The following is a 24,621-nucleotide window of genomic DNA, read 5'->3' as shown; positions in this document are numbered from 1 at the left end:
CTGCCCAAGTCAAGCTCTGCTTCTTATCCCTTGTGCAAATAGCCTACAGCTGTGTCTGTCCCGAGCTCACTGGCACTGGAAACGGAGGGCCCAGAATATTTTAGACATCGTTTTAAGTTCGCTAGAGCAAGCTTCAGGCCAGGCCCAAGTAAATAGATGATACAATGTTTCAAGTTTGTTGCAGACAGGCCATGTGTAACCAATGTGATTTATAGGATATTTATTTTTAAAATCAGGATATTTTCTACCTGTAGGCTGCAATTTTTATTTGTTGGCTTTATACATAGTTACATATTTGTACATAGTTGTCAATGACAATAAATACATTTTTAGGTGAGTATCATTTCCATTTAGATAAAATTTTGATTAACCACATGACAATGACTTTGAGATAAGACGATATTATCAATTAAACTGTTTCGCAAAAATGTGCATATGAAAACCATAACTGGCACGCAGATAGGTGAAAATGGTAAGATAAATTGGCATTCTACATGAGAAAGGTTGCAGACTCCTCTTGTAGCCTATTACAGGCACTTCAGGAGAGTAATGGCAGAATCTGCGAAAGTCAGCAGGACTGGGAGGAGAATAGTTGGTTCAGGTTAAGGTTTTTTGCCTTCTGGTTATCTAGATCTCGGCACCCGAGGCATTTGTCTTATTTCATCAAACGGTAAGCTTTAAGCATCAGACAAGCTCAATGCATATAGTTGATTTAATTAAAACAAATAGGCTGTGTCTATATGGAAAAATGCATGTTAAAACATTTTAACCAATCAATTGGTTGAAAGAACAGACAATTTTCGGTCAACTAAGATTTTTTTTGTCGGAGACAGCCCTACCACAGTTAGTACAACTCAAAACAGCATCAGGTATCTGATATGGACAACTGTTTCATCCTCATATACATTGTTTACCACTACACTTTAAAAACCAAACATGGGCAATAAGAAAAGTGTTTTTCTTCTCTCTCACCCAGGTCAACGGACAGTTCCTGAGGCAGCACTCGGGGGATGTTCTCCAATAGGCCGCCCCCAGTGATGTGGGCGTAGGCCTTGATGGCGCCGCTGCGAAGGATTGGCAGGAGCAGGCGGCTGTAGATCTTAGTGGGCGTCAGGAGAACCTCGCCTGTCAATCAACATGGGGGGGGGGGGGGGGGACTTTAGACGGGGAAAAGGGACCTCTACGGGGAATTACTTTAATTATGATACATTGGATTTATAGAGCACTTTTCTAGGACCCAGATAAACTCTACAATAATACAATTGAACAGTACAAAAGAAGACCAATAGAGAATGGGATAAGACCGCTAACAGGCAGGAAGATAGTACAAGGTAAGACACCTTACGCAGGTGAACCCTACTTAGTGGAAAATATAAATGACCACAAAACTGTCCATTTACCTCCTTTCAAGAGAAAGTACGAGAGAAGATTGGGCAGACACACCCAGAGAAATTCCCTCTCAAAGAAACATAAGTTTACTCTGTGTAAGAGCTTGTATGATCTCATTAACCTACCCACGGTTTGTCCAGGTTTCCCGAAAGGTGCAGGGGAGCTGTAGGTGACTCCTGCCCTCTCCAGGACCTTCCGAACCAGGCTGAATCCGTTGCTGTGCACCCCAGAGGAGGCCACCCCAATGAGCAGGTCTCCCTCGCAGATGTCCCCCAGCCTGGGTAGCAGGGCGCCCCTCTCTACTGCCCCAACACAGAACCCTGCCAGGTCGTACTCTCCGGGGCCGTACACGCCGGGCATCTCCGCAGTCTCGCCGCCTAGATGAACGAATGGAAAAACGCACACAGTTGTTAACAGAAATATATGATCAAACACACATACATGCAGTTGCAAATGTGCGCGCACACACAATGTAGAACCCAGAAATTGATGGCTGGCTCACACCCAAAATACAGATGGTTTCCAGTGTAGCAACTAAAACCCTACTTTGTTGTTTTCGCTACACCCCCAGTATACAGCCAGCATCTCCACTTTCTTACCGCCTGAACACACAAAATAGAGCGCGCACACACACACCCATCCATCCATGCATCTTAACGATGACAGACTGTCCCCCTCACCCAGCAGAGCGCAGCCCGCCAACCCACAGGCCTCGGCCACGCCCCTGATCACAGTGGAGGCCACGCCCACATCCAGACGGCCACAGGAGAAGTAGTCCAGGAAGAAGAGAGGCTCCGCCCCCTGGGCCAGCACGTCGTTGACACACATGGCCACCAGGTCCTGTCCCAGGGTGCTATGCTGCTGGCATGCCTGGGCAATCTAGAGAAGGCAGAGATGAGGGCAGAGGTGAAGTCATGAAGAGGTTGTACGATCTTAATGTTTTTGTGATTCCTGGCATAATCTCTCCTCACCTGCTTAAAACACATTAACGAAGGAGGTCTAAGGATGGGAACCTTGGACCTTCTCCGCCAATACAGCAGAGGCAAGGAATCACAGAGTAATTGAGAAACAGCTAAAACATATGCACATGATCCTACAGCTAACTTTGCAAGGCCAAAAAGACTGATTTTTTTTTTTTTAAAGCCTGTACTTGGAATATTATGCTCCCTAGCTTTATTCCAGCACCAAAACATGCAACGTGGCTGGCTGCAATGTCTCATATACAGTTTCTGTTTTAAGAAGTCATGCATACCTTGAGCTTGGTCCCTACTCCGTCTGTCCCAGACACCAGGATGGGGTCGATGAAGCCTGCAGCTTTGAGATCAAAGAGGCCGGCGAAGCCTCCCAGCTCAGCGTTACACCCTGGTGGACAGGAGGGGAATAAAAGCAACTGTTTACTACACACTCACTGGTCTTTTACAAACGAAGAACACATCAGGGAAAAAGTTTAATACACCAATTAAAAACATAGAATATTATTACTTTTTTTTTTTTTTACTATCCAGTCTAGGATCAAATAAACATCTTGTTGATGTAAAGGTAACTGGCGAAATAAAGGAAACACCAACATAAAGTGTCTTAATAGGGTGCTGGGCCACCACGAGACGCCAGAACAGCTTCAATGCACCTTGGCATAGATTCTATAAGTGTCGAACTCTATTCGAGGGATTCAACACCATTCTTCCACAATAAATTCCGTCATCGGTGTTTGTTGGTGTTCCCATTAGTGTTCCATTGGGTTGAGATCTGGTGACTGACAGACACAGTTTAAACCCCCTATGCTCCTTTGAGACCCCTCTATCAAAGTCACAGATCCCATGGTAGGACAATTAAAATGGGCAACCAGGCATTTTTATACATGACTATAACAATGATGGGTTGTTAATTAACTCAGGAACCACACCTGTATGGAAGCACCTGCTTTCAATATACTTTGTATCCATCATTTACTGTGTTTCCTTTATTTTGGCAGCTACCTGTATGTCTTAAATAATTAAAATAATAAATCAATCCATCCATATGTAAACTCAGGAAAAAAAGAAACATCCTCTGTCAACTGCATTTATTTTCAAAATCAAAAGTAACAGTATCTGGTGTGGCCACCAGCTGCATTAAGTACTGCAGTGCATCTCCTCATGGACTGCACCAGATTTACCAGTTCTTGCTGTGAGATGTTACCCTACTCTTTCACCAAGGCACCTGCAAGTTCCCGGACATTTCTGGGGGGGAATGGCCATAGCCCCCACCCTCCAATCCAACAGGTCCCAGACGTGCTCAATGGGATTGAGATACAGGCTCTTCGCTGGCCATGGCAGATATTTGACATTCCTGTCTTGCAGGAAATCAGCCATACTGCTCGTTCTGTGCGTGGTGGCATTGTCATGCTGGAGGGTCATGTCAGGATGAGCCTGAAGGAAGGGTACCACATGAGGGAGGAGGATGTCTTCCTTCATCCTCTGTGACCTTAATTGTCTACCGTCTGTAAACTGTTAGTGTCTTAACGACCATGCCACAGGTGCATGTTCATTAATTGTTTATGATTCATTGAACAAGCATGGGAATCGGTGTTTAAACCCTTTGCAATAAAGATCTGTGAAGTTATTTAGATTTTTACGAATTCTTTGAAAGACAGGGTCCTGAAAAAGGGACATTTCTTTTTTTGCTGAGTTTATATTGTAGAAAACTAATTTAAGCTTCCTGCAGCAATGTGTTTGCAGTTCAAATCGAGAAAACTGTTCCAAATTCTGTTTTAGTAAAACTGTAGCGATTGCAGACTGTCTACAGGTACAGTATTTGTTAAAGCCCTGGGCACTACAATAAATCAATTACTTTAATTATCCAACACCCAGGTAAAGTAGACAATACAAATAACCTAATTTCTTTCCTCACGTTCATTTCACAAGGGAAGGACAATCATTTACCTTCTTGGTGCTTCATAATTAGTTAGATAAGGTGAAACCATGATAGGTTGACTGAGAGACTGCTTTAGAGCAGAGCATGTAATGAAATGCCCAATCCCAAACATCTTGTCCCTCTAAAAATAGGCTAGGTATAGGTTTTTGCCATAAGTGTTGCCCAGCCATTCCACTCATTTGTTCAATTCCAGTACCAGCACACCTGATTTAACTAATCAGAGGCTTGACGATTAGTTGACCTGAATAGTTCAAAAGGTGGAATTGGAACTGGCAGGGTACTCAGTGAGATTTGGGAAACTAATCATATATCCAATCTTACACAGATCATTACAAGTGGATAGGTATGAGTTTGGGAAAAGCACTGCAGTTCTTCAGGCTGTCTAGCTAGTAGCTCAGCTGTAGCTGTTCTGATTAACGGCAATGAGAATGGGTTGACGCGACTACCTGAGCGAGAGGTGGCCTTGGCAAATGGCTTGATCATGTCTACCAGCCGATTTCCCGTGGCGATGTCCACTCCGCTGTCCTTATAAGTTAAGCCTCTGTTGGGGGAGGGACACACAGCAAGGGTCATAGGTTATGGTGAGACGACCACCCAATCAGGCTTGAGCTATTTGCCCTCTACCAATGTCAGAGTGATGCAACAGGCTATTATCTGTCTATGTCAAATCAGGTGGTCCCTCAACTCAACTTCTACCTCACATTACCAGATGAAGTTTAATCATACGAATCTAAAACAATAAAAACTGTCATCTATAAGTGACTTTGGGTCGACCAATTCTTAACAAGGGGTACAAATCATAAGTCATGTGCTAGCTAGGCCAACCTACAATTTAATGCAGGTTACCAGGATAACTTAAGCCAAGGATTACACCAATCCAACATAAATAACTAGGAACGTTCTTCAAATATGAAAACAAAAAGTCAGACTGGAATTCTACACGATAACACTATACAGAATGAAATGTAACTAGACAATCTCTACTGGAATGTGAGAGTTCATAGTAAATTCATACTAAATGCACATAGTTTCTGGGCCAAATGTACATGTACAGTTGAAGTCACAAGTTTACATACACCTTAGTCAAATACATTTAAACAGTTTCACAATTCCTGACATTTAATCCTAGTAAAAATTCCCTGTCTTTGATCAGTTAGGATCACCACTTTATTTTAAGAATGTGAAATGTCAGAATAATAGAGAGAATGATTTATTTCAGATTTCATTTCTTTCATCACATTCCCAGTGTGTCAGAAGTTTACATGCACTCATTTGGTAGCATTGCCTTTATAATTGTTTAACTTGGGTCAAACGTCTCGGGTAGCCTTCCACAAGCTTCCCACAATAAGTTGGGTGAATTTTGACCCATTCCTGCAGACAGAGCTGGTTAACTGAGTCAGGTTTGTAGGCCTCCTTGCTCACACACACGCTTTTTCAGTTTTGCCCACAAATTTTCTATAGGTTTGAGGTCAGGGCTTTATGACAGCCACTCCAATACCTTGACTTTGTTGTCCTTAAGCCATTTTGCCACAACTTTGTAAGTATGCTTGGGGTCATTGTCCATTTGGAAGACCCATTTGCAACCAAGCTTTAACTTCCTGACTGAGGTCTTAAGCTGTTGCTTCAATATATTCACATCATTTTCCATCCTCATGATGCCATCTATTTCGTGAAGTGCACCATTCCCTCTTGCAGGAAAGCACCCCCACAAAATGATGCTGCTACCCCAGTGCTTCACGGTTGAGATGGTGTTCTTCGACTTGCAAACCTCCCCCTTTTCCTCCAAACACAACGATGGTCATTATGGCCAAACAGTTCTATTTTTCTTTAATCAGACTAGAGGACATTTCTCCAAAAAGTACAATCTTTGTCCCCATGTGCAGTTGCAAACCGTAATGTGGCATTTTTTTATTGCGGTTTTGGAGCAGTGGCTTCTTCCTTGCTGAGCGGCCTTTCAGGTTATGTCGATATAGAACTCGTTTTACTGTGGATTTAGATACTTTTGTACCCATTTCCTCCAGCATCTTCACAAGTGCCTTGGCTGTTGTTCTGGGATTGATTTGCACTTTTCACACCAAAGTACATTCATCTCTAGTAGACAGAACGCGTCTCCTTCCTGAGCGGTATGACGGCTGCGTGGTCCCATGGTGTTTATACTTGCGTACTATTGTTTGTACAGATGAACATGGTACCTTCAGGCGTTTGGAAATTGCTCCCAAGGATGAACCAGACTTGTGGAGAACTACAATTTTTTTCTGAGGTCTTAGCTGATTTCTTTGGATTTTCCCATGACATCAAGCAAAGAGGCACTGAGTTTGAAGGTAGGCTGTGAAATACATCCACAGGTACACCTCCAATTGACTCAAATGATGTCAATTAGCCTATCAGAAGCTTCTAAAGCCAGGACAATTTTCTGGAATTCTTAAAGCTGTTTAAATGCACAGTCAACTTAGTGTATGTAAACTTCTGACCCACTGGAATTGTGATAGTGAATTATAAATTAAATCTGTGTAAACAATTGTTGGAAAAATTACTTGTGTCATGCACAAAGTAGATGCCCTAACCGTCTTGCCAAAACTATAGTTTGTTAACAAGAAATTTGTGGAGTGGTTGAAAAATGAGTTTTAATGACTCCAACCTAAGTGTATGTAAACTTCCGACTTCAACTGTAAACATCAGACAAACAGAGGTAGACTGTCTAGGGTTAGTCAATACTCCCTCCTGTCAATATGTACTCAAACAAAATGTAGGGTTCTAACATTAAGATGGTCAAACTATTACAGTGAAATGAATGAGGAGTGTTTGTGTGTTCAGTGCGTGTCCACCCTGTCCACTCACACACACCTGTGCTGGGTGAGGTGGGCGATGGCTCGGTGACCGATGTCACGTCGGTACACTGCTCCCGGGAACCCCACAGCGGCCACGCCCCGATTGGCTGCGTGCACGGCCATCTCCAGGGACGACCTAACAGCGGTGACAGTGAGGACACGCCCCCCACTGGAAACAACATGCCCTTCCTTTAGTGACGTCCCGGCGTGGAACACCTGCACCCCCGTCTCCTCCACCTGAGACAGACCTGAGAGGGAGAAGAGAGTGGAGGTCGACCGATTAATTAGGGACTATTTCAAGTTTATTAAAAATCGGCAAATCGGTATTTTTGGACACCGATTCTATTTAAAAAAAATAATAATTTTACACCTTTATTTAACTTGGCAAGTCAGTTAAGAACACATTCTTATTTTCAATGACGGCCTAGGAACGTGGGTTAACTGCCTTGTTCAGGGGCAGAACGACAGATTTTTACCTTGTCAGTTCGGGGATTCGTTTTTGCAACCTTCCGGTTACTAGTCCAACGCTCTAACCACCTGCCTTACATTGCACTCACGAGGAGTCTGCATGGCAGGCTGACTACCTGTTACGTGAGGGCAGCAAGAAGCCAAGGTAAGTTGCTAGCTAGCATTAAACTTATCTTATAAAAACCAATCAATCAAAACATAATCACTAGTTAACTACACATGGTTGATGATATTACTAGTTTATCTAGCGCGTCCTGCGTTGCATATAAATTCATACGGTGCCTGTTAATTTCTCATTGAATCACAGCCTACTTCGACAAACGGGAGATGATTTAACAAGCGCATTTGCGGGAAAAAAAGCACTGTCGTTGCACCAATGTACCTAACCATCAATGCCTTTCTTTAAAATCAATACACAAGTATATATTTTTAAACCTGCATATTTAGTTAATATTGCCTGCTAACATGAATCACTTATAACTAGGGAAATTGTCACTTCTCTTGCGTTCCGTGCAAGCAGTCAATGTATATGCAGCAGTTTGGGCCGCCTGGCTCATTGCGAACTGTGTGAAGTCCATTTATTCCTAACAAAGGCCGTAATTAATTTGCCAGAATTAGTCAAAAGGTATATGAAATACAAATCGTATAGACAGAAATAGTCCTATAATAACTACAACCTTTTATTTTTTTATTTCACCTTTATTTAACCAGGTAGGCTAGTTGAGAACAAGTTCTCATTTACAACTGCTACCTGGCCAAGATAAAGCAAAGCAGTGTGACGGGGGCAGTGCTTTGGCAAAGTGGGTGGGGTTATATCCTGCCTGTTTGGCCCTGTCCGGGGGTATCATCGGATGGGGCCACAGTGTCTTCTGATCCCTCCTGTCTCAGCCTCCAGTATTTATGCTGCAGTAGTTTATGTGTCGGGGGGCTAGGGTCAGTCTGTTACATCTGGAGTATTTCTCTTGTCTTATCCGGTGTCCTGTGTGAATTTAAATATGCTCTCTATCTAATTCTCTCTTTCTCTAGGAGGACCTGAGCCCTAGGACCATGCCTCAGGACTACCTGGCATGATGACTCCTTGCTGTCCCCAGTCCACCTGGCCGTGCTGCTGCTCCAGTTACAACTGTTCTGCCTGCGGCTATGGAACCCTGACCTGTTCACCGGACGTGCTTGTTGCACCCTCGACAACTACTATGATTATTATTATTTGACCATGCTGGTCATTTATGAACATTTTAACATCTTGACCATGTTCTGTTATAATATCCACCCGGCACAGCCAGAAGAGGACTGGCCACCCCTCATAGCCTGGTTCCTCTCTAGGTTTTTGGCCTTTCTAGGGAGTTTTTCCTAGCCACCGTGCTTCTTTCACATGCATTGCTTGCTGTTTGGGGTTTTAGGCTGGGTTTCTGTACAGCACTTTGAGATATCAGCTGATGTACGAAGGGCTATATAAATAAATTTGATTTGACACATGGAGTAAACAAACAAGCCAATAACAATATAAACAAGTCAATGACAGTAGAAAAAAAAAGAACATTTATACACTGTGTGCAAAAGGCATGAGGAGGTAGGCAATAAATAGGCCATAGGAGCGAATAATTACAATTTTGCATTTTAACACTGGAGTGATAAATGAGCATATGATGATGTGCAAGTATAAATAATGGTGTGCAAAAGAGCAGAAAAGTAAATAAAAATCAGTATGGGGATGAGGTAGGTAGATTGGGTGGGCAATTTACAGATGGACCATGTACAGCTGCAGCGATCGGTTAGCAGCTCAGGTAGCTGATGTTTAAAGTTGGTGAGGGAAATAAAACCTAAAACTTCTTACCTGGGAATATTGAAGACTCATGTTAAAAGGAACCACCAACTTTCATATGTTCTCATGTTCTGAGCAAGGTACTTAAACGTTAGCTTTCTTACATGGCACATATTGCACTTTTACTTTCTTCTCCAACACTTTTGCATTATTTAAACCAAAATTGATTTTATTGATGTATTATATTAAGTTAAAATAAGTGTTAATTCAGTATTGTTGTAATTGTCATTATTACAAATAAATGTATTTAAAAAAAAAAAATTGAAGGAAAAAAAATATATACACATATATATACACACACACACACACACACACACACACACACACACACACACACACACAAAAAAATGTACAAAAAAATATTTAAATTTAAAAAAAATAAACAAATTAAAAATAAATAAAAATGAAATCAGTTTTAAGCAAATACTCTAAAATCCGCATTTAAATTATTTTTTTTAAGTGCATTTTACCACCAGAGATACATTTCCATAAAAGGCTGTGCATAATGACATAGCGCACATAAAAGTAACTTCTGGGGTTAAATTCCCAAGTACCGAATAAAAGTTAAATGGGTTTCCATTGCGTTTTCAACTCAATTGATGGTTGTGTCACAATAAATGTGTATTTCACGAATGGGCACACTCTAGTCTTGGCAAGTGCGCTCTATATAGAACGGTTCGGAGATACAGCGCTGGTTTAACCTACATGAGATTATTATGGACAAAAAAAAAAGTATTTTTATTTGTCAAACAGCAGCCAAGGATCAATTATCATGTCACCAGAATAATATAATATTTATTGGAAAGGAGAATCAAGCGTATCACTGTGCACTTTCACCACCCTGTGAAGTTCATCACTTATTCCAACTTTTCCACTCAGGGCCCCCCTTCCAGCATTATAAGATAGCTGGGCTAAAAAACATTGGACATTTCTGACAAGTTATAAATAGCTCTAAGTTATGCAATGACTGACATGACAAGAGGAACTGATGACCCAATTTACAAATTGCACCTTATGCATTCTACTACAACTTTCAAGAGCAAATTTAAAGCCGGCCTGAGTTCCTTCAATTTATTTACAGTACCAGTCAAAAGTTTGGACACCTACTTATTCATTTTTTTATTGTAGAATAATAGTGAAGACATCAAAACTATGAAATAACATATGGAATCATGTAGTAACCAAAAAGTGTTAAATCAATATACACTGCTCAAAAAAACAAAGGGAACACTAAAATAACATCCTAGATCTTATTAAATACTTTTTCTTTACATAGTTGAATGTGCTGACAACAAAAATCACACAAAAACAATCAATAGAAATCCAATTTATCAACCCATGGAGGTCTGGATTTGGAGTCACACTCAAAATTAAAGTGGAAAACCACACTACAGGCTGATCCAACTTTGATGTAATGTCCTTAAAACAAGTCAAAATTAGGCTCAGTAGTGTGTGTGGCCTCCACGTGCCTGTATGACCTCCCTACAACGCCTGGGCATGCTCCTGATGAGGTGGCGGATGGTCTCCTGAAGGATCTCCTCCAAGACCTGGACTAAAGCATCCGCCAACTCCTGGACAGTCTGTGGTGCAACGTGGCATTGGTGGATGGAGCGAGACATGATGTCCCAGATGTGCTCAATTGGATTCAGGTCTGGGGAACGGGCGGGCCAGTCCATAGCATCAATGCCTTCCTCTTGCAGGAACTGCTGACACACTCCAGCCACATGAGGTCTAGCATTGTCTTGCATTAGGAGGAACCCAGGGCTAACCGCACCAGCATATGGTCTCACAAGGGGTCTGAGGATCTCATCTCGGTACCTAATGGCAGTCAGGCTACCTCTGGCGAGCACATGGAGGGCTGTGCGGCCCCCCAAAGAAATGCCACCCCACACCATGACTGACCCACCGCCAAACCGGTCATGCTGGAGGATGTTGCAGGCAGCAGAACGTTCTCCACGGCGTCTCCAGACTGTCACGTCTGTCACGTGCTCAGTGTGAACCTGCTTTCATCTGTGAAGAGCACGGGCGCCAGTGGCGAATTTGCCAATCTTGGTGTTCTCTGGCAAATGCCAAAACGTCCTGCACGGTGTTGGGCTGTAAGCACAACCCCCCACCTGTGGACGTCGGGCCCTCATAGAGTCTGTTTCTGACCGTTTGAGCAGACACATGCACATTTGTGGCCTGCTGGAGGTCATTTTGCAGGGCTCTGGCAGTGCTCCTCCTGCTCCTCCTTGCACAAAGGCAGAGGTAGCGGTCCTGCTGCTGGGTTGTTGCCCTCCTACGGCCTCCTCCACGTCTCCTGATGTACTGGCCTGTCTTCTGGTAGCGCCTCCATGCTCTGGACACTACGCTGACAGACACAGCAAACCTTCTTGCCACAGCTCGCATTGATGTGCCATCCTGGATGAGCTGCACTACCTGAGCCACTTGTGTGAGTTGTAGACTCCGGCTCATGCTACCACTAGAGTGAAAGCACCGCCAGCATTCAAAAGTGACCAAAACATCAGCCAGGAAGCATAGGAACTGAGAAGTGGTCTGTGGTCACTACCTGCAGAACCACTCCTTTATTGGGGGTGTCTTGCTAATTGCCTATAATTTCCACCTGTTGTCTATTCCATTTGCACAACAGCATGTGAAATGTATTGTCAATCGTGTTGCTTCCTAAGTGGACAGTTTGATTTCACAGAAGTGTGATTGACTTGGAGTTACATTGTGTTGTTTAAGTGTTCCCTTTATTTTTTTGAGCAGTGTATTTAATATTTGAGATTCTTCAAAGTAGCCACCCTTTGCCATGATAGCTTTGCACACTCGGCATTCTCTCAACGAGCTTGAGGTAGTCACCTGGAATGCAATTCAATGAACAGGTACACCTTAAAAAGTTAATTTATGGCATTTATTTTCTTTTAATGCGTTTGAGTCAATCAGTTGTGTTGTGATAAGGTAGGGGTGGTATACAGAAGATGTTTTTTTTTAACCAAAAAGGGCTAAGTACATATTAAATGGCAAGAACAGCTCAAATAAGCAAAGAGAAACTTCAGTTCATTATTACTTTAAGACATTAAGTTCAGTCAATCTGGAAAATTAAGAACTTTGAAAGTTTCTTCAAGTGCAGTCGCAAAAACCATCAAGCTCTATGATCAGGGATGCAAACTGGCGAGGGCCCAAAGGTGACACTTTTTTTTGCATTGAAAAATACAAAACAAATCCCTGCTAGGGGGAAATGCAGTTTAATCAAACAAGAAAATGATCTACTGATCAGTCTCTGTGTGTAAAATTAACCAATTTTTATGTGAAACTAACTCACAGCTAAAAAATGTAAAGAAAGCAATCCAAAGTTATTTGTTGCCTAGACTTTACTGCAAATGACACTCAAGTCTTGAGAGAAAAACAATACAGTAATATTGCAGTTAGCCATGACAGCCTTTATAATAGAGCGCTTGTGACCACACAAGTATTGCACTTGGGAAAGAAAACATCTTAAAGTAGAAATAGAATGAAGCAAACAGGCATTCCGTTTTTTCTGTATTATAGTGGCCACTATAGTAGACATCGATCAAGTGCACAAGGCCACATGTGGGCAAAAACAACATTCAACACAAAAGCAATATCTTTGGGCTACACTGCACATTCTTACACTGTACCCTTTGACTGTGGACATCTGTTCTACAATGTGCTAGCAGAGCATGATACCCATTGTTGGCATAATTGATCTCTTTCAGGCAGAGAGTACACCTGGCATACCCCTTTATACCACTGTATTGAAAAAGTGAGAAAGTGTGTGGCGTTCCTCTCACCTCTATAGTGGCATCTAGCTTAAGCCAGGCTCGGCTCCAGCTACACTTGTTTAATAAGCAACGCCTCATTTTCACCTACTGTAATTCTCTCATTAACCACATAGTGTATAGGGAAAACAGTTCACAGATAGTAGTTTGTTAGCTAGTTAACATTTCACACAGATTGCCTGGGTCCAGTAAGCAACTAACGCGTTATAACTTGAAGAACGGCAAGGAGTCATATAACGTTACAGTACCAGGACACCTACAGCACCAGATGTCACAGGAAGGCCAAAAAGATCAGCATGGACAACCACCCGAGCCACTGCCTGTTCACCTCGCTACCATCCAGAAGGCAAGGTCAGTACAGGTGCATCAAAGCTGGGACCGAGAGACTAAAAAACAGCTTCTATCTCAAGGCCATCAGACTGTTAGCCAGCACTAGCACATTAGAGGCTGCTGCCTATAGGCATAGACTAGAAAATCACTGTCCACTTTAAGGAACAGAACACTAGTCACTTTAATGTTCACATATCTGGCATTACTCGTCTCATATGTATATACTGAATTCTATACTATATCTTAGCCCGTTCAGCTCTGACATCACTCGTCCATAGGCACACTACCGTTCAAAAGTTTGTCACTTAGAAATGTCCTTGTTTTTGAAAGAAAAGCAATTTTTTTGTTATTAAAATAACATCAAATTGATCAGAAACAGTGTAGACATTGTTAATGTTGTAAATGACAATTTTTTATGGAATATCTACATAGGTGTACATAGGCCCATTATCAGCAACCATTGATCCTGTGCTCCAATGGCACGTTGTGTTAGCTAATCCAAGTTTATCATTTTAAAAGCCTAATTGATCATTAGAAAATCATTTTGCCATTATGTTAGTACAGCTGAAAACTGTTGTGCTTATTAAAGAAGCAACAAAACTGGCCTTCTTTAGACTAGTTGAGTATCTGGAGCATCAGCATTTGTGGGTTCGATTACAGGCTCAAAATGGTCAGAAACAAAGAACTTTCTTCTGAAACTCGTCAGTCTATTCTTGTTCTGAGAAACGAAGGCTATTCCATGCGAGAAATTGCTAACTGAAGATATCGTACAACGCTGTGTACTACTCTCTTCACAGAACAGCGCAAACTGGCTCTAACCAGAATAGAAAGAGGAGTGGGAGGCCCCGGTGCACAACTGTGCAAGAGGACAAGTACATTAGAGCGTACAGTTCGAGAAACGATGCCTCACAAGTCCTCAACTGGCAGCTTCATTATATAGTACCCGCAAAACACCAGTCTCAACGTCAACAGTGAAGAGGCGACTCTGGGATGCTGGCCTCCTAGGCAGAGTTCCTCTATCCAGTGTGTGTTCTTTTGACCATCTTAATCCTTTCTTTTTTTTGGCCAGTCTGAGATATGGCTTTTTCTTTGCAACTCTGCCTAGAAGGCCAGCATCCCAGAGTCGCCTCTTCGCTGTTGAAAACTATCTCACCTTGTGTAGAGCATTTAGTTTTGCCAACATTTGGAAAGTTCACTGACAAATGTGCCATTTCCATCAGGCCTGTTGTAACATTTTTTATACTACATGTACTTCACTCACATTAAAAAGGTTGATAGGTCGGTTGTTCAGTATCGGTTTCGACTGACAGCAAATCTGTTCCAAACGGGTATATTCACTAGGATCAAAAGGGAACCATACGAAAGAAGAGGCAAACGGAATGAAACGTGGAGGAATTTGTCCAATGGAAACTTATTTCCGGTGCAAAACACTTTGCAACAGTGTGACTAATGAATACACCCCAGTCAAGTAGCGATCGACAGAAGCGTACCTACCTGTGATTGCGACACCTTTCTTATAGGAGCCGGGGTAGCCAGGGCTGGCCATGACCACGGTAACTGCAGAGCTGTCCTGGTGCCACTCAGGTGCACTGGATGCCAACTTCCCCTCCAGGGTGCTCTGAAGCACCTCATACAGGTCACTCTTCAGCAAGGGCATCAGCACCTGGAACAGGGTCACATTCAGTAGGAAGAAAATATTTAGATTCAGAGTGAAACAGGGATGTAATACTGAAATGTCAATTTTCCCACTACAAAATGTTTAGGTACGGTTGAATTGTCCTAATAGGCACAGATTAAGGACCAGTTCATACTCCATTTATCTTAACCTTACCCATTAGTGGAGTACAAGTGCAAAACTTGACTTATCAGCTCTATGATGATAACAGAGCAGTGACATATACCAATAACACATGCTCACAGACACACACACACACACACACACACACACACACAGTTGACCAACCTGACACTCTGGGTCGCCAAAGCGACAGTTGAACTCCAGGACCTTCGGCCCCTGCTTGGTCAACATCAGCCCAGCATACAGCACACCTGATACAGGATGACAAAATTTAAACGAGTGAGTGAGACAAATAAGAGAGAAAGAGGGACAAGATTTTGCACCCCTTTCATTTCCACTCAATAACCAGTGTGCTGCCTGCAGTTCATTACTCACCCACATAGGGGGTTCCCTCCTCCTTCATGCCATCCACAGTCTTCTGGAGGACAGTCTCTCTGATCTGCTGCAAAAGCTCCTGAGACACCTGGACACAAATGGACATTTGATTGACAGACAGAGGACAAACAGATGGACAGACAATAGCATGTTGTGTACAGAGAGAGAGAGAGTCCTACACATTCTGAGCAATGTGAGACAATGGTCGGTGGTTGTCAAGTGTGCGTACCTGAGGGGTGGGGCAGTAGGCCCCCATGCCGCCCGTGTTGGGGCCCAGGTCCCCGTCCTGCAGGCGTTTGTGGTCCTGGGCCGGGGGCATGGGGGACACACTGCAGCCATCACTGAAACACAGACACTACATAGGGAAGGAGAGACAGAGAAAGTAGTTAGTAAATGCCAATAATGGAACTGCATATTGAATTGTCGTCAGGGTACATACAGGCCGACATTTTGCACAAGCAAATGGCAGTGAGCAAAATAACCATAACATTTTAAATAGACATGGAAAGCACATTATCCAATGTATTCTTTGCATAGATCTGTGCTATTTTGCGCGACGAAAATGTTGCCCACTGTGCATGTAAACGTGGGTATTTCACAAGAAAAAGAAAGAGGACCGGACACTCACAGACACTTCTTCTCCCTCCAGCAGTTCCTCCACCACCACAGTCTCCCCGGCAGAGCCGAACGTTTTGTCCTGCAACACACACACACACACACACACCCCTTATCTTTAAAATGGGAGCTGGATTTGTCGAGTTGCGACGAATACAACTGGTGTAGAACTGCTTGCTTACCAGCCCTTCCCAACGATGCAGAGTTTAAAAATATAAAATAGTAACAAGAGGAATAAAATAAAGTACACAAGAATGGAGCTATATAAAAAGGGAGTACAAGATCAATGTGCAGAGGTACGAGGCATTTCAGGTAGATATGTACATGAAGGCAGGTTAAAGTGACTCGGCATCAGGATAGCTAAGAGTAAAATAAAGAACAGAGTAGCAGCAGGAAATTATGAGTGTAAAAGTGTGCGCACATGCGCGCGCGTTTGTGTTGTCGGTGTGTGTGCGCATATGTAGTGTGTGAGATTGAGTGTGTATATATAGTCTAGTGAGTGTGCATAAGTGACACCTCATCTCCCCCAAAAGAACAACATTCAAGGCCGAGCGACATTCTTATGAAAACTGCTGTACTGAGGCACACACACAGATACCATTTGTGACAATCAAAAGAAGATAGACTGTGGTATTCTTAACTATTATGGTGGGAAATGCAAAACTAACTTTGGGTCACTTTGAAACGATACCTTCATTATGTCCAGCACAGCCTGGCAGGCCTCCTCCTGGTCCTTGGCCACAATGACACCCTTCCCTGCAGCAAGGCCACTGGCTTTCACCACCAGAGCAGGAAAACTGGCCCTTGGGTCAGGGTTTAAAGGTTAGAGAGCCACAGAGGCAGGGTCAATTATATTTCAGTTCAGGAGATGGGTAGAAATTCATCTCACAAATGACACATTGTTGAGATGACAGACTACCTGGACTTGTCCAATTAGAAACACTGTTTTCCCATGAACATGACCCATCTATCCAACAACTTCACCCCCCCCCCCCCCCCCTCCCCACCCCAGCCCGGTACTGACGTGCGGATGTAGCTGCAGGCCTCCTGGGGGTCGGTGAAGGAGCACCAGTTGGCTGTAGGGATGCCGTGACGGTCCATAAAGGCCTTGGAGAAACTCTTATTGGCCTCCAGCTGGGCAGCCTTCGCCGAGGGGCCGAAACACGGAACCCCTGCCGCTTGCAGGTCATCTACCATGCCTGGGGGGAGGGGGGGGACCAGAGAAGAATGGGAGGAAAGGAAAAGTATTATATTCATAGTGCATTGATACTTATATATTTTCTACACTTTACTTATCCAAGTGAGTCAATTAAGAACAAATTCTTGTTTACAATGACGGCCAACTTGACATTTCCTTTGTACCTGTACTGTTTCAGAAGGCTGAATCTGAAACGGGGAAGATAAGGATGTGTGCCACTCACCTGCTGCCAGAGGCACTTCGGGCCCTACCACCACCAGCCCCACACTATGCTCCTTACAGAACTGAGCCAGGATGGAGTGGTTACTCACAGACACCTCTGTGCAGAGGGGTGGGGAAGATACGCACACACAAATTTTAGATGCATCGGAGTGGCTAAGAGTTTTTCTAGATCATACGATTCCTGGTAATGTCAGGTGATCATAAAAGACCTCAGACAGATCATGATGTGAAACAACAGTTATGCATGTCCTTCTCACCAGAGTTGGAGATCTTTCCACAGTTGGCGGTGCCAGCGTTCCCTGGCGCCACCAGGACCTGCTGGATGTGTGGTGACTGTGCCAGCTTCCATGCCAGGGTATGTTCCCGCCCACCACTACCAATCACCAGCAACCGCACTGCCATGGCAACTGAATGACAGGTAGATGGAAAAACCAATCACACAACATACACACGTGATCAAATCACATCACCGAACCAGGATGGTGCTCAGTAAGACAACATCATGGAACTTTCAGACAGAAATATATTCTGTAGAACAGACATGCTTCTGACATGTAAAATAAAGAAACTTGTCAGCTCTATACAACACATTTCTATCTGCAACCTTCAGAACATTGCACCCTTCTGAATTCAACCCAGGTTAGTCACTGGGCATTAACAGCGACAGTAAATAAAACAGCTTCTCAAATGACTAATTTATCATCCCTAAAGGAAGCTATTTAATTGCATGTGAAAATTGACCTATGGTGCAGGGAGCCTGCAAATGAGGACCTTACCCAAGGCCTCATCACCAGGCTGCTGTGAAGGATTGGTGACCTTTTGCTGGGGCCTAGCATTTAAATCACCTATTCATACATCACATTGGTAGGGACACTGCCACCCATAAAAATCTGTCTCCAATTAGTTGTCATTGTCCAAGAGCCCATTCTGTGTAGGGACCCATTAAAAACGGTGTAATTTGCATAATTTTTTTTAAAAAAAAACATTTTAAGCAACATATCATGTATCATTGTGTTAATGACAGTAGAAACAGGTTTGGGGGGCCTAACATGTACAATCCCTTGAATACTGTTTTTGTGTTTAATTTGCCTCAGAAAGACGTAGATCAGGGATGGGCAACAGGCAGCCCAAGAGCCTCGGATCAATTTCCAAAATGGGGAACGATGTCGGGGTCTCAACTTACTGTTGAGTTAGACTAGACAAGGTGCAATAGCCACATTTGGTTATGGATCAGCAGCCTTTTCTTGTTCTTCTTACATCAGTCACTGACAGTCAATTAGACCATGTCAGCAACATTTTGGTGGGGGATTGCTGAATTAGAAGGCCGCTAAACTGTTGAATTAACGGCCAGTGGGCCCCCCGTTGATTTTGTTAGTCAGTCTCACTCAGATGTCATAAAAACAGATTTGCAACCATTTCTCTCCGCTGTCAACAGGGGAGCCACTCAGGTGGGGTGGGTACGGCTGTGGGTACGCAGACCGTCGAGCAACTGTGCCCATCGAGTTTTTGGTGGCCCCCACCCGCATCTAAGTTTGCTATCACTGTTGTAGATGGCCAGTACTTGGGTTGAAGAAGTGGTGGGCATGCGCCTTTGCCCCAATCAATACTCCCCCTCCCCACAAAACAAACAAACTAGGGGCTCAGAGCGTAAACCAGTGCTATCTCCCATTTTACCAGGCAATGTTCAGTTGCCAAACGTTATGAACGTTGCAGATTGAAATGTGTGAATAGAGTCGATGTGCTTCCTTACTCTACATATCAGAGAGGCTGTTTGATCTACATAGCCTATTTCTATCTGAACGTTGAATCCTGCTGAACATGCCTCTGGAACGTCACGGCTAGAAGGGATCAGTTGCCAAATTAACGTCAGAATTTACTTTTCATGGCAGGTTAGGAGAACTTAAGCAGCAGGCTAGGATAATTAACACCTAATTATCCTAACCTGCTAAGTTAAGGTTAGGAAAAGGGTTAGCTTAAATGAAATAAATAAACCCATTTTTACGTTAAATTTGACAAAAAGCTGGATCCCTTCTAGCCATGACCCCCTGGAATGGCATCTACGCCTAATGATACAATTCCTGAGGAGTATGTACAACATCTAAATTACATCAGCAGACTATCAAATATGAGCTTTCACACATAATGTGAGTAGCATGATGCGCGTGGTTCCCAATTAGTCGACTAGTTCCCTTTGATTGGAAACTCATGTGACTCACGAGGCAATGGGACATTTACAGAGAATTGAGAACTTTTGAAGAGATAATTTACTATAATGTATAAATGATTGTCCGCAGCTCATCGTTTTTATTTTTAAATCAGCACAATTGATGCAATCAGCACTAAAAACACAGGGTGGACAAGGAACTTTTTTTACATAGTTTGTTGAACAGCGATGGCAGAAGAAGCCCACTGGCTACAATTTAACATGTGGGTGGAATGGGTCCACAAGCAAAGTTAAACTACATAGTTAGCTAGCTACAACTGTAGCCAGTTAACTCAAAAGCGGTAGTTTCGCCACACTATCGTTTGCTAATTTCATTGACGTATCTATATATTTGCAGCCACATGCAAAAATACTAACAATAATCACCCTCTTTCGCAATGAGCCGTGTTCTTGTAGTTTTACCTAGGTACTGTATGTAGCCAACTTCCCCAGTTGATTCCAAATTATAATTAGCATCACGATGGTAAAACTTCGATTCAGTGACCACACGTGCAACACTGCAAGTTCTCATAAAACAACTTAGATTAAGTCTATTAAAGCCAAACTCACATGTATCTTGTGTAGTGGCGAGTTCGTAATTTTGATGACAGAGCCCACGTCCAAATAAACTTTCCTTGCACACAGCTAGGGGAGACTACCCTGTGTGCACGCGGGCAGTAAGCACGCGGAGTATTGCAGCGTTCAATTTCTAGTCGAAACTAGCAAACTCGTACATTTTAGACTTTAAACTAGTTCTTGTTATACACGTGCCGCATTCAACCAGTTAACAAGTCGGACTTTTCCTAGTTGCAACTAGCACTTGAACGCAGCATATCAACTCAAACCACGTGGACCCAATATGATACGCAACTGTGTTTGTTTAGCTTTTAAACGCGGGTCAAATAATAGATAGATGTAACTTCTATAGGCCATTTTTGTAGGCAGTGTCTAGTAAAAGGTCTTAAGATAAAGTTAATAATGTGCATATCAAGTTTTGTTTCTGTAAAACATGTGTTAACTTCCTTAGCCTCTAGTCGTTTTTTCATTCAGAGAATCATGGGAGTTGTAGTTTTTAGGCCAAATCTATATTTTAAGCCTGTAGAGCAGCGTCATTCAACTCTTAAAGGCGCTGCATGGTCAATCTGAATCCTGCATTGGCCGTGCAGCATTTTCGACGATATGGCCTCTGCAGAAGTCAGGGCATTCATACATTTTGCTCTTTGTGGAGCAGCACAGAGCTGTTGAGCAGAGCTGTTGTGATGGGAAGTTGTCAAGGAAGTACATTTGTTTATTTAGGACCTCCCACCCTCACCTACTGTCAGCCAATCATGCCAATGCATGATGCATGAGCTATATGGATCCCTCAGCATTGTAAAATCCAATTTATGTTTGATCAAAAAAATGTGGTCGGAGGCGCAATATGGAGGGTGCGATGCAATTGGCGAACCTCTGGAGGAATGCAGAGGCCACATTGAGCTAAGTACCGCATGGCAGTGTGCCACTCAAATGTGTTAATAATCCGGATGACTCCATATAGCTCTGCATTGACATGATTGATTGATGGTAGTTCCTGTATAAACACACTCACTTCCTTGACAACTTCCTTCACAACAGCTCTGAGCTGCGCCGCAAAGCAAGAAGTATGACTCGCCGACTTCGGCAGAGGCCATATCACCATAAATCCCTCAGCACAGTCAATGCAGATGTCGGAATGACCATGCAGCGCCTATTAATCCTTTTACAAAATGTTTGAGGCGCACAGCGATTTGGTATGGAGCTCACTTTGGTCTCTGCGCCAATGGAGGTTCCGTATTTGCGTCAAACCATCTGTACGGCGCCTCAGACCACATTTCTGGATCAAGCATAAATTGGCTCTTACGCTATGAGGACCGGAGCCTGCTGGTTTTCTGTTCTACTTGATAATTGCATCCACCTGGTGTCCGATGTCTAAATCAGTCCCTGATTAGAGGGTAACAATGAAAAAATGCAGTGGAACTGTCTTCGAGTTACAGAGTTTAGTTTTTTATTATATTTAACTTGGCAAAACAAATTCTTATTTACAATGGCGGCCTACCGGGGAACAGTGGGTTAACTGCCTTGTTCAGGGGCAGAATGACAGATTTTTACCTTGTCAGCTCGGGGAATCGATCCAGCTACCTTTCGGTGGGAGTTGAATAAATAAAAGGGAGTTGAATAAAAAGCATGAGCAGGCGCACTCCCAGAGACAATTATTTTGTGTAGAGGTGCTGACTAATGGCAAATAAACTGTAAGCTCTGAGAGAACCACATTTAGAGCAAAAAGTATCATTCGTACCTCCCCTCAAAGGCATGTGCATCCATGGAAACCTTCTGCAGGATTGTTGAAAATGATGTAAGTGACCTACTGAAAGACAAACAGAAACATAAATCCTATGATAACCTGAGTAGAGACGAGAGAATGACTCTTAAGGACTTTACAATCAGATCCTTCGATTATCATAAAAAAATGTGACGGAGGAGGAATTTGTATACAAAACAAATGTGACTATGTGAATGAATGTCACCAACAACTATTTAAAGGTGACTTCTATCACAAACTGAATTATGACCCTACCCTAGAATTCCTGCATAATATCACATCCACAGTGGAAAGCTGTTTGGAATCAGGACAAATCACCAAAAAAGAATGGAATTTCTGCGTGAAATTTCCTAAGATACCAATTTTTTATTATGTCGCTAAATTACACAAATTATCTGCTCCCCCAGGTAGACCCATTGTAGCTTCATTTGACTCTGTGACGTCCAACATTTCTAAATTTGTGGAATACCACATTAAACCGATGGTTGAGAATCTACCATCTCACGTCAAATACAAGAGACTAGTCACATGATCTCATTGATAGAGGGCTTAAGAATACCAGAGGGCACCCTGCTGGCCACTTTTGATGTGGAGAGCTTGTACACTAATATTCCACACACTTGAGGCATGCAGGCACTGCAACACTTCCTTCAGCAGAGAGACCCTTCCCTTGCTTCATCCAATGATTGCATCTTGCAACTCACTGAACTGGTATTATCCAAAAACGACTGTCTTTGTGTCAGACTTTTTCCTTCAAATTCGGGGTGTAGCCATGGGCTTCCACTTTGCCCCCAACTATGCAAACCTGTATGTGGGACAAATTGAGGAAGCACACATTTACAAAACAGAGACACACCCCCTACTTTCGAAAACCCTCCTATGGAAGAGATACAAAACTGATGTCTTTGTGCTCTGGGAAGGAAGTCAGCAGGAACTAAATGAATTCCAAACTCTGCTAAACGAGAGCTCTGAATACCTCAAAATCACCATGCAGACTGATGAGAGAAAAATAAACTACCTGGATTTATGGATCAAAGAGAATGATGCATTACACACAGAGTTAAACACAAAGCCCACAGACTGCAATACCCTGCTGCATGCGGATAGTATGCATCCCCTTCCCCTCAAGAATGGTCTACCATATAGCCAGCTACGCAGGGTTAAATGAATCTGTGGCCACCAGTCAGATTTTGACAGCAATGCTAAGAAAATGACAGAAACATTCAAAATGAGAGGCTACAAGGACAAAACCCTTGATGCTGCAATGATGAAAATCTCAATATCTCAGTTGCTAAAAACTAAACCGAAGAAGAAAAACAATTCAACAGTCTGTGTGTTCAGAGAAAATGAAAGCGAGTAATCTATCTCATCACCTGTTCATGTGAGAAAGCCTACGTAGGACAAACGAAAATACAAGTAAAATAAAGCATTGCTGAACACCGCAGCTCAATCAGGTGTAAGACTACTGACTATCCAGTAGCAGCGCACTTTGTTGAAGCTAACCATCCTCTCTCTCCCATCAAATACACAGGCATTGAGCATGTTCATCTACCAAGGAGAGGAGGTAAAAATCGAGATCCTACTACTACAGAGGGAGGCCTACCAGATATCCTGTCTAAAAACATTGACCCCTAGTGGTCTGAAAATTTACTTGGATCTCAGGCCCTTATGTACAGTAAGTCTTATAAATTAATATATTATTTCTACGGCTTATCAGCAGCGTACACCCAATATGTTCCCCCTTTTGATGCTTATTATGCATTATGGTTGAACCAAAATATTACATGTAACAAAAATGTAATGAATTTGGAAACAATTAAATATATACAGTGCATTCGTAAAGTATTCAGCCTGCTTGACTTTTTCCACATTTTGTTATTGTGTACAGCCTTATTCTAAAATTGATGAAATCGTTTTTTCCCCTCATCAATTGACACATAATACCCCATAATGACAAAGCAAAAAAAGTTTAGAAATTTTTGCAAATGTATTAAAGATAAATAACGGTCTCTCCAGAGATGATTGAACGGGTTCAAGTACGGCCTCTGGCTGGGCCACTCAATGACATTCAGAGACTTGTCCCGAAGCCACTCCTGCGTTGTCTTGGCTGTGTGCTTAGGGTCGTTGTCCTGTTAGAAGGTGAACCTTCGCCCCAGTCTCAGGTCCTGAGGGCTCTGGAGCAGATTTTCATCAAGGAGCTCTCCGTACTTTGCGCCGTTCATCTTTCCCTCGATCTGACTAGTCTGCCAGTCCCTGCCACTGAAGAACATCCTCACAGCATGATACTGCCCCCACCATGCTTCACCGTAGGGATGGTGCCAGGTTTCCTCCAGACGTGAC

The 24,621-nt window shown here is 43.0% G+C and overlaps 1 protein-coding gene across 1 annotated transcript in view; it reads right to left on the bottom strand.

The window, feature by feature from the left end:
• Positions 1 to 20,730, bottom strand: part of gart (phosphoribosylglycinamide formyltransferase) — a 33,757-nt gene extending 13,027 nt beyond the window's left edge. Inside the window, exons 1-16 of the mRNA XM_014151335.3 lie at positions 20,514 to 20,730; positions 17,998 to 18,147; positions 17,742 to 17,837; positions 17,345 to 17,519; positions 17,012 to 17,123; positions 16,334 to 16,402; positions 15,935 to 16,060; positions 15,706 to 15,793; positions 15,496 to 15,581; positions 15,027 to 15,195; positions 7,147 to 7,378; positions 4,749 to 4,843; positions 2,642 to 2,751; positions 2,070 to 2,268; positions 1,515 to 1,766; positions 973 to 1,125 (exon numbers count right to left, since the gene is read on the bottom strand). Of these exons, the coding sequence (XP_014006810.3) occupies positions 973 to 1,125; positions 1,515 to 1,766; positions 2,070 to 2,268; positions 2,642 to 2,751; positions 4,749 to 4,843; positions 7,147 to 7,378; positions 15,027 to 15,195; positions 15,496 to 15,581; positions 15,706 to 15,793; positions 15,935 to 16,060; positions 16,334 to 16,402; positions 17,012 to 17,123; positions 17,345 to 17,519; positions 17,742 to 17,837; positions 17,998 to 18,142 (2,107 nt within the window). The 5' untranslated portion in view covers positions 18,143 to 18,147; positions 20,514 to 20,730. The remainder of the gene's footprint in view (positions 1 to 972; positions 1,126 to 1,514; positions 1,767 to 2,069; positions 2,269 to 2,641; positions 2,752 to 4,748; positions 4,844 to 7,146; positions 7,379 to 15,026; positions 15,196 to 15,495; positions 15,582 to 15,705; positions 15,794 to 15,934; positions 16,061 to 16,333; positions 16,403 to 17,011; positions 17,124 to 17,344; positions 17,520 to 17,741; positions 17,838 to 17,997; positions 18,148 to 20,513) is intronic.
• Positions 20,731 to 24,621: the final 3,891 nt, after the last annotated feature.

Source organism: Salmo salar, chromosome 17 (assembly GCF_965601325.2).
Source record: "Salmo salar chromosome 17, fSalSal1, whole genome shotgun sequence".
Classification (NCBI taxonomy): Eukaryota; Metazoa; Chordata; class Actinopteri; order Salmoniformes; family Salmonidae; genus Salmo; species Salmo salar.
Note: the sequence above shows the minus strand (reverse complement) of the source record. Positions and strands in the feature narration are given on the sequence as shown.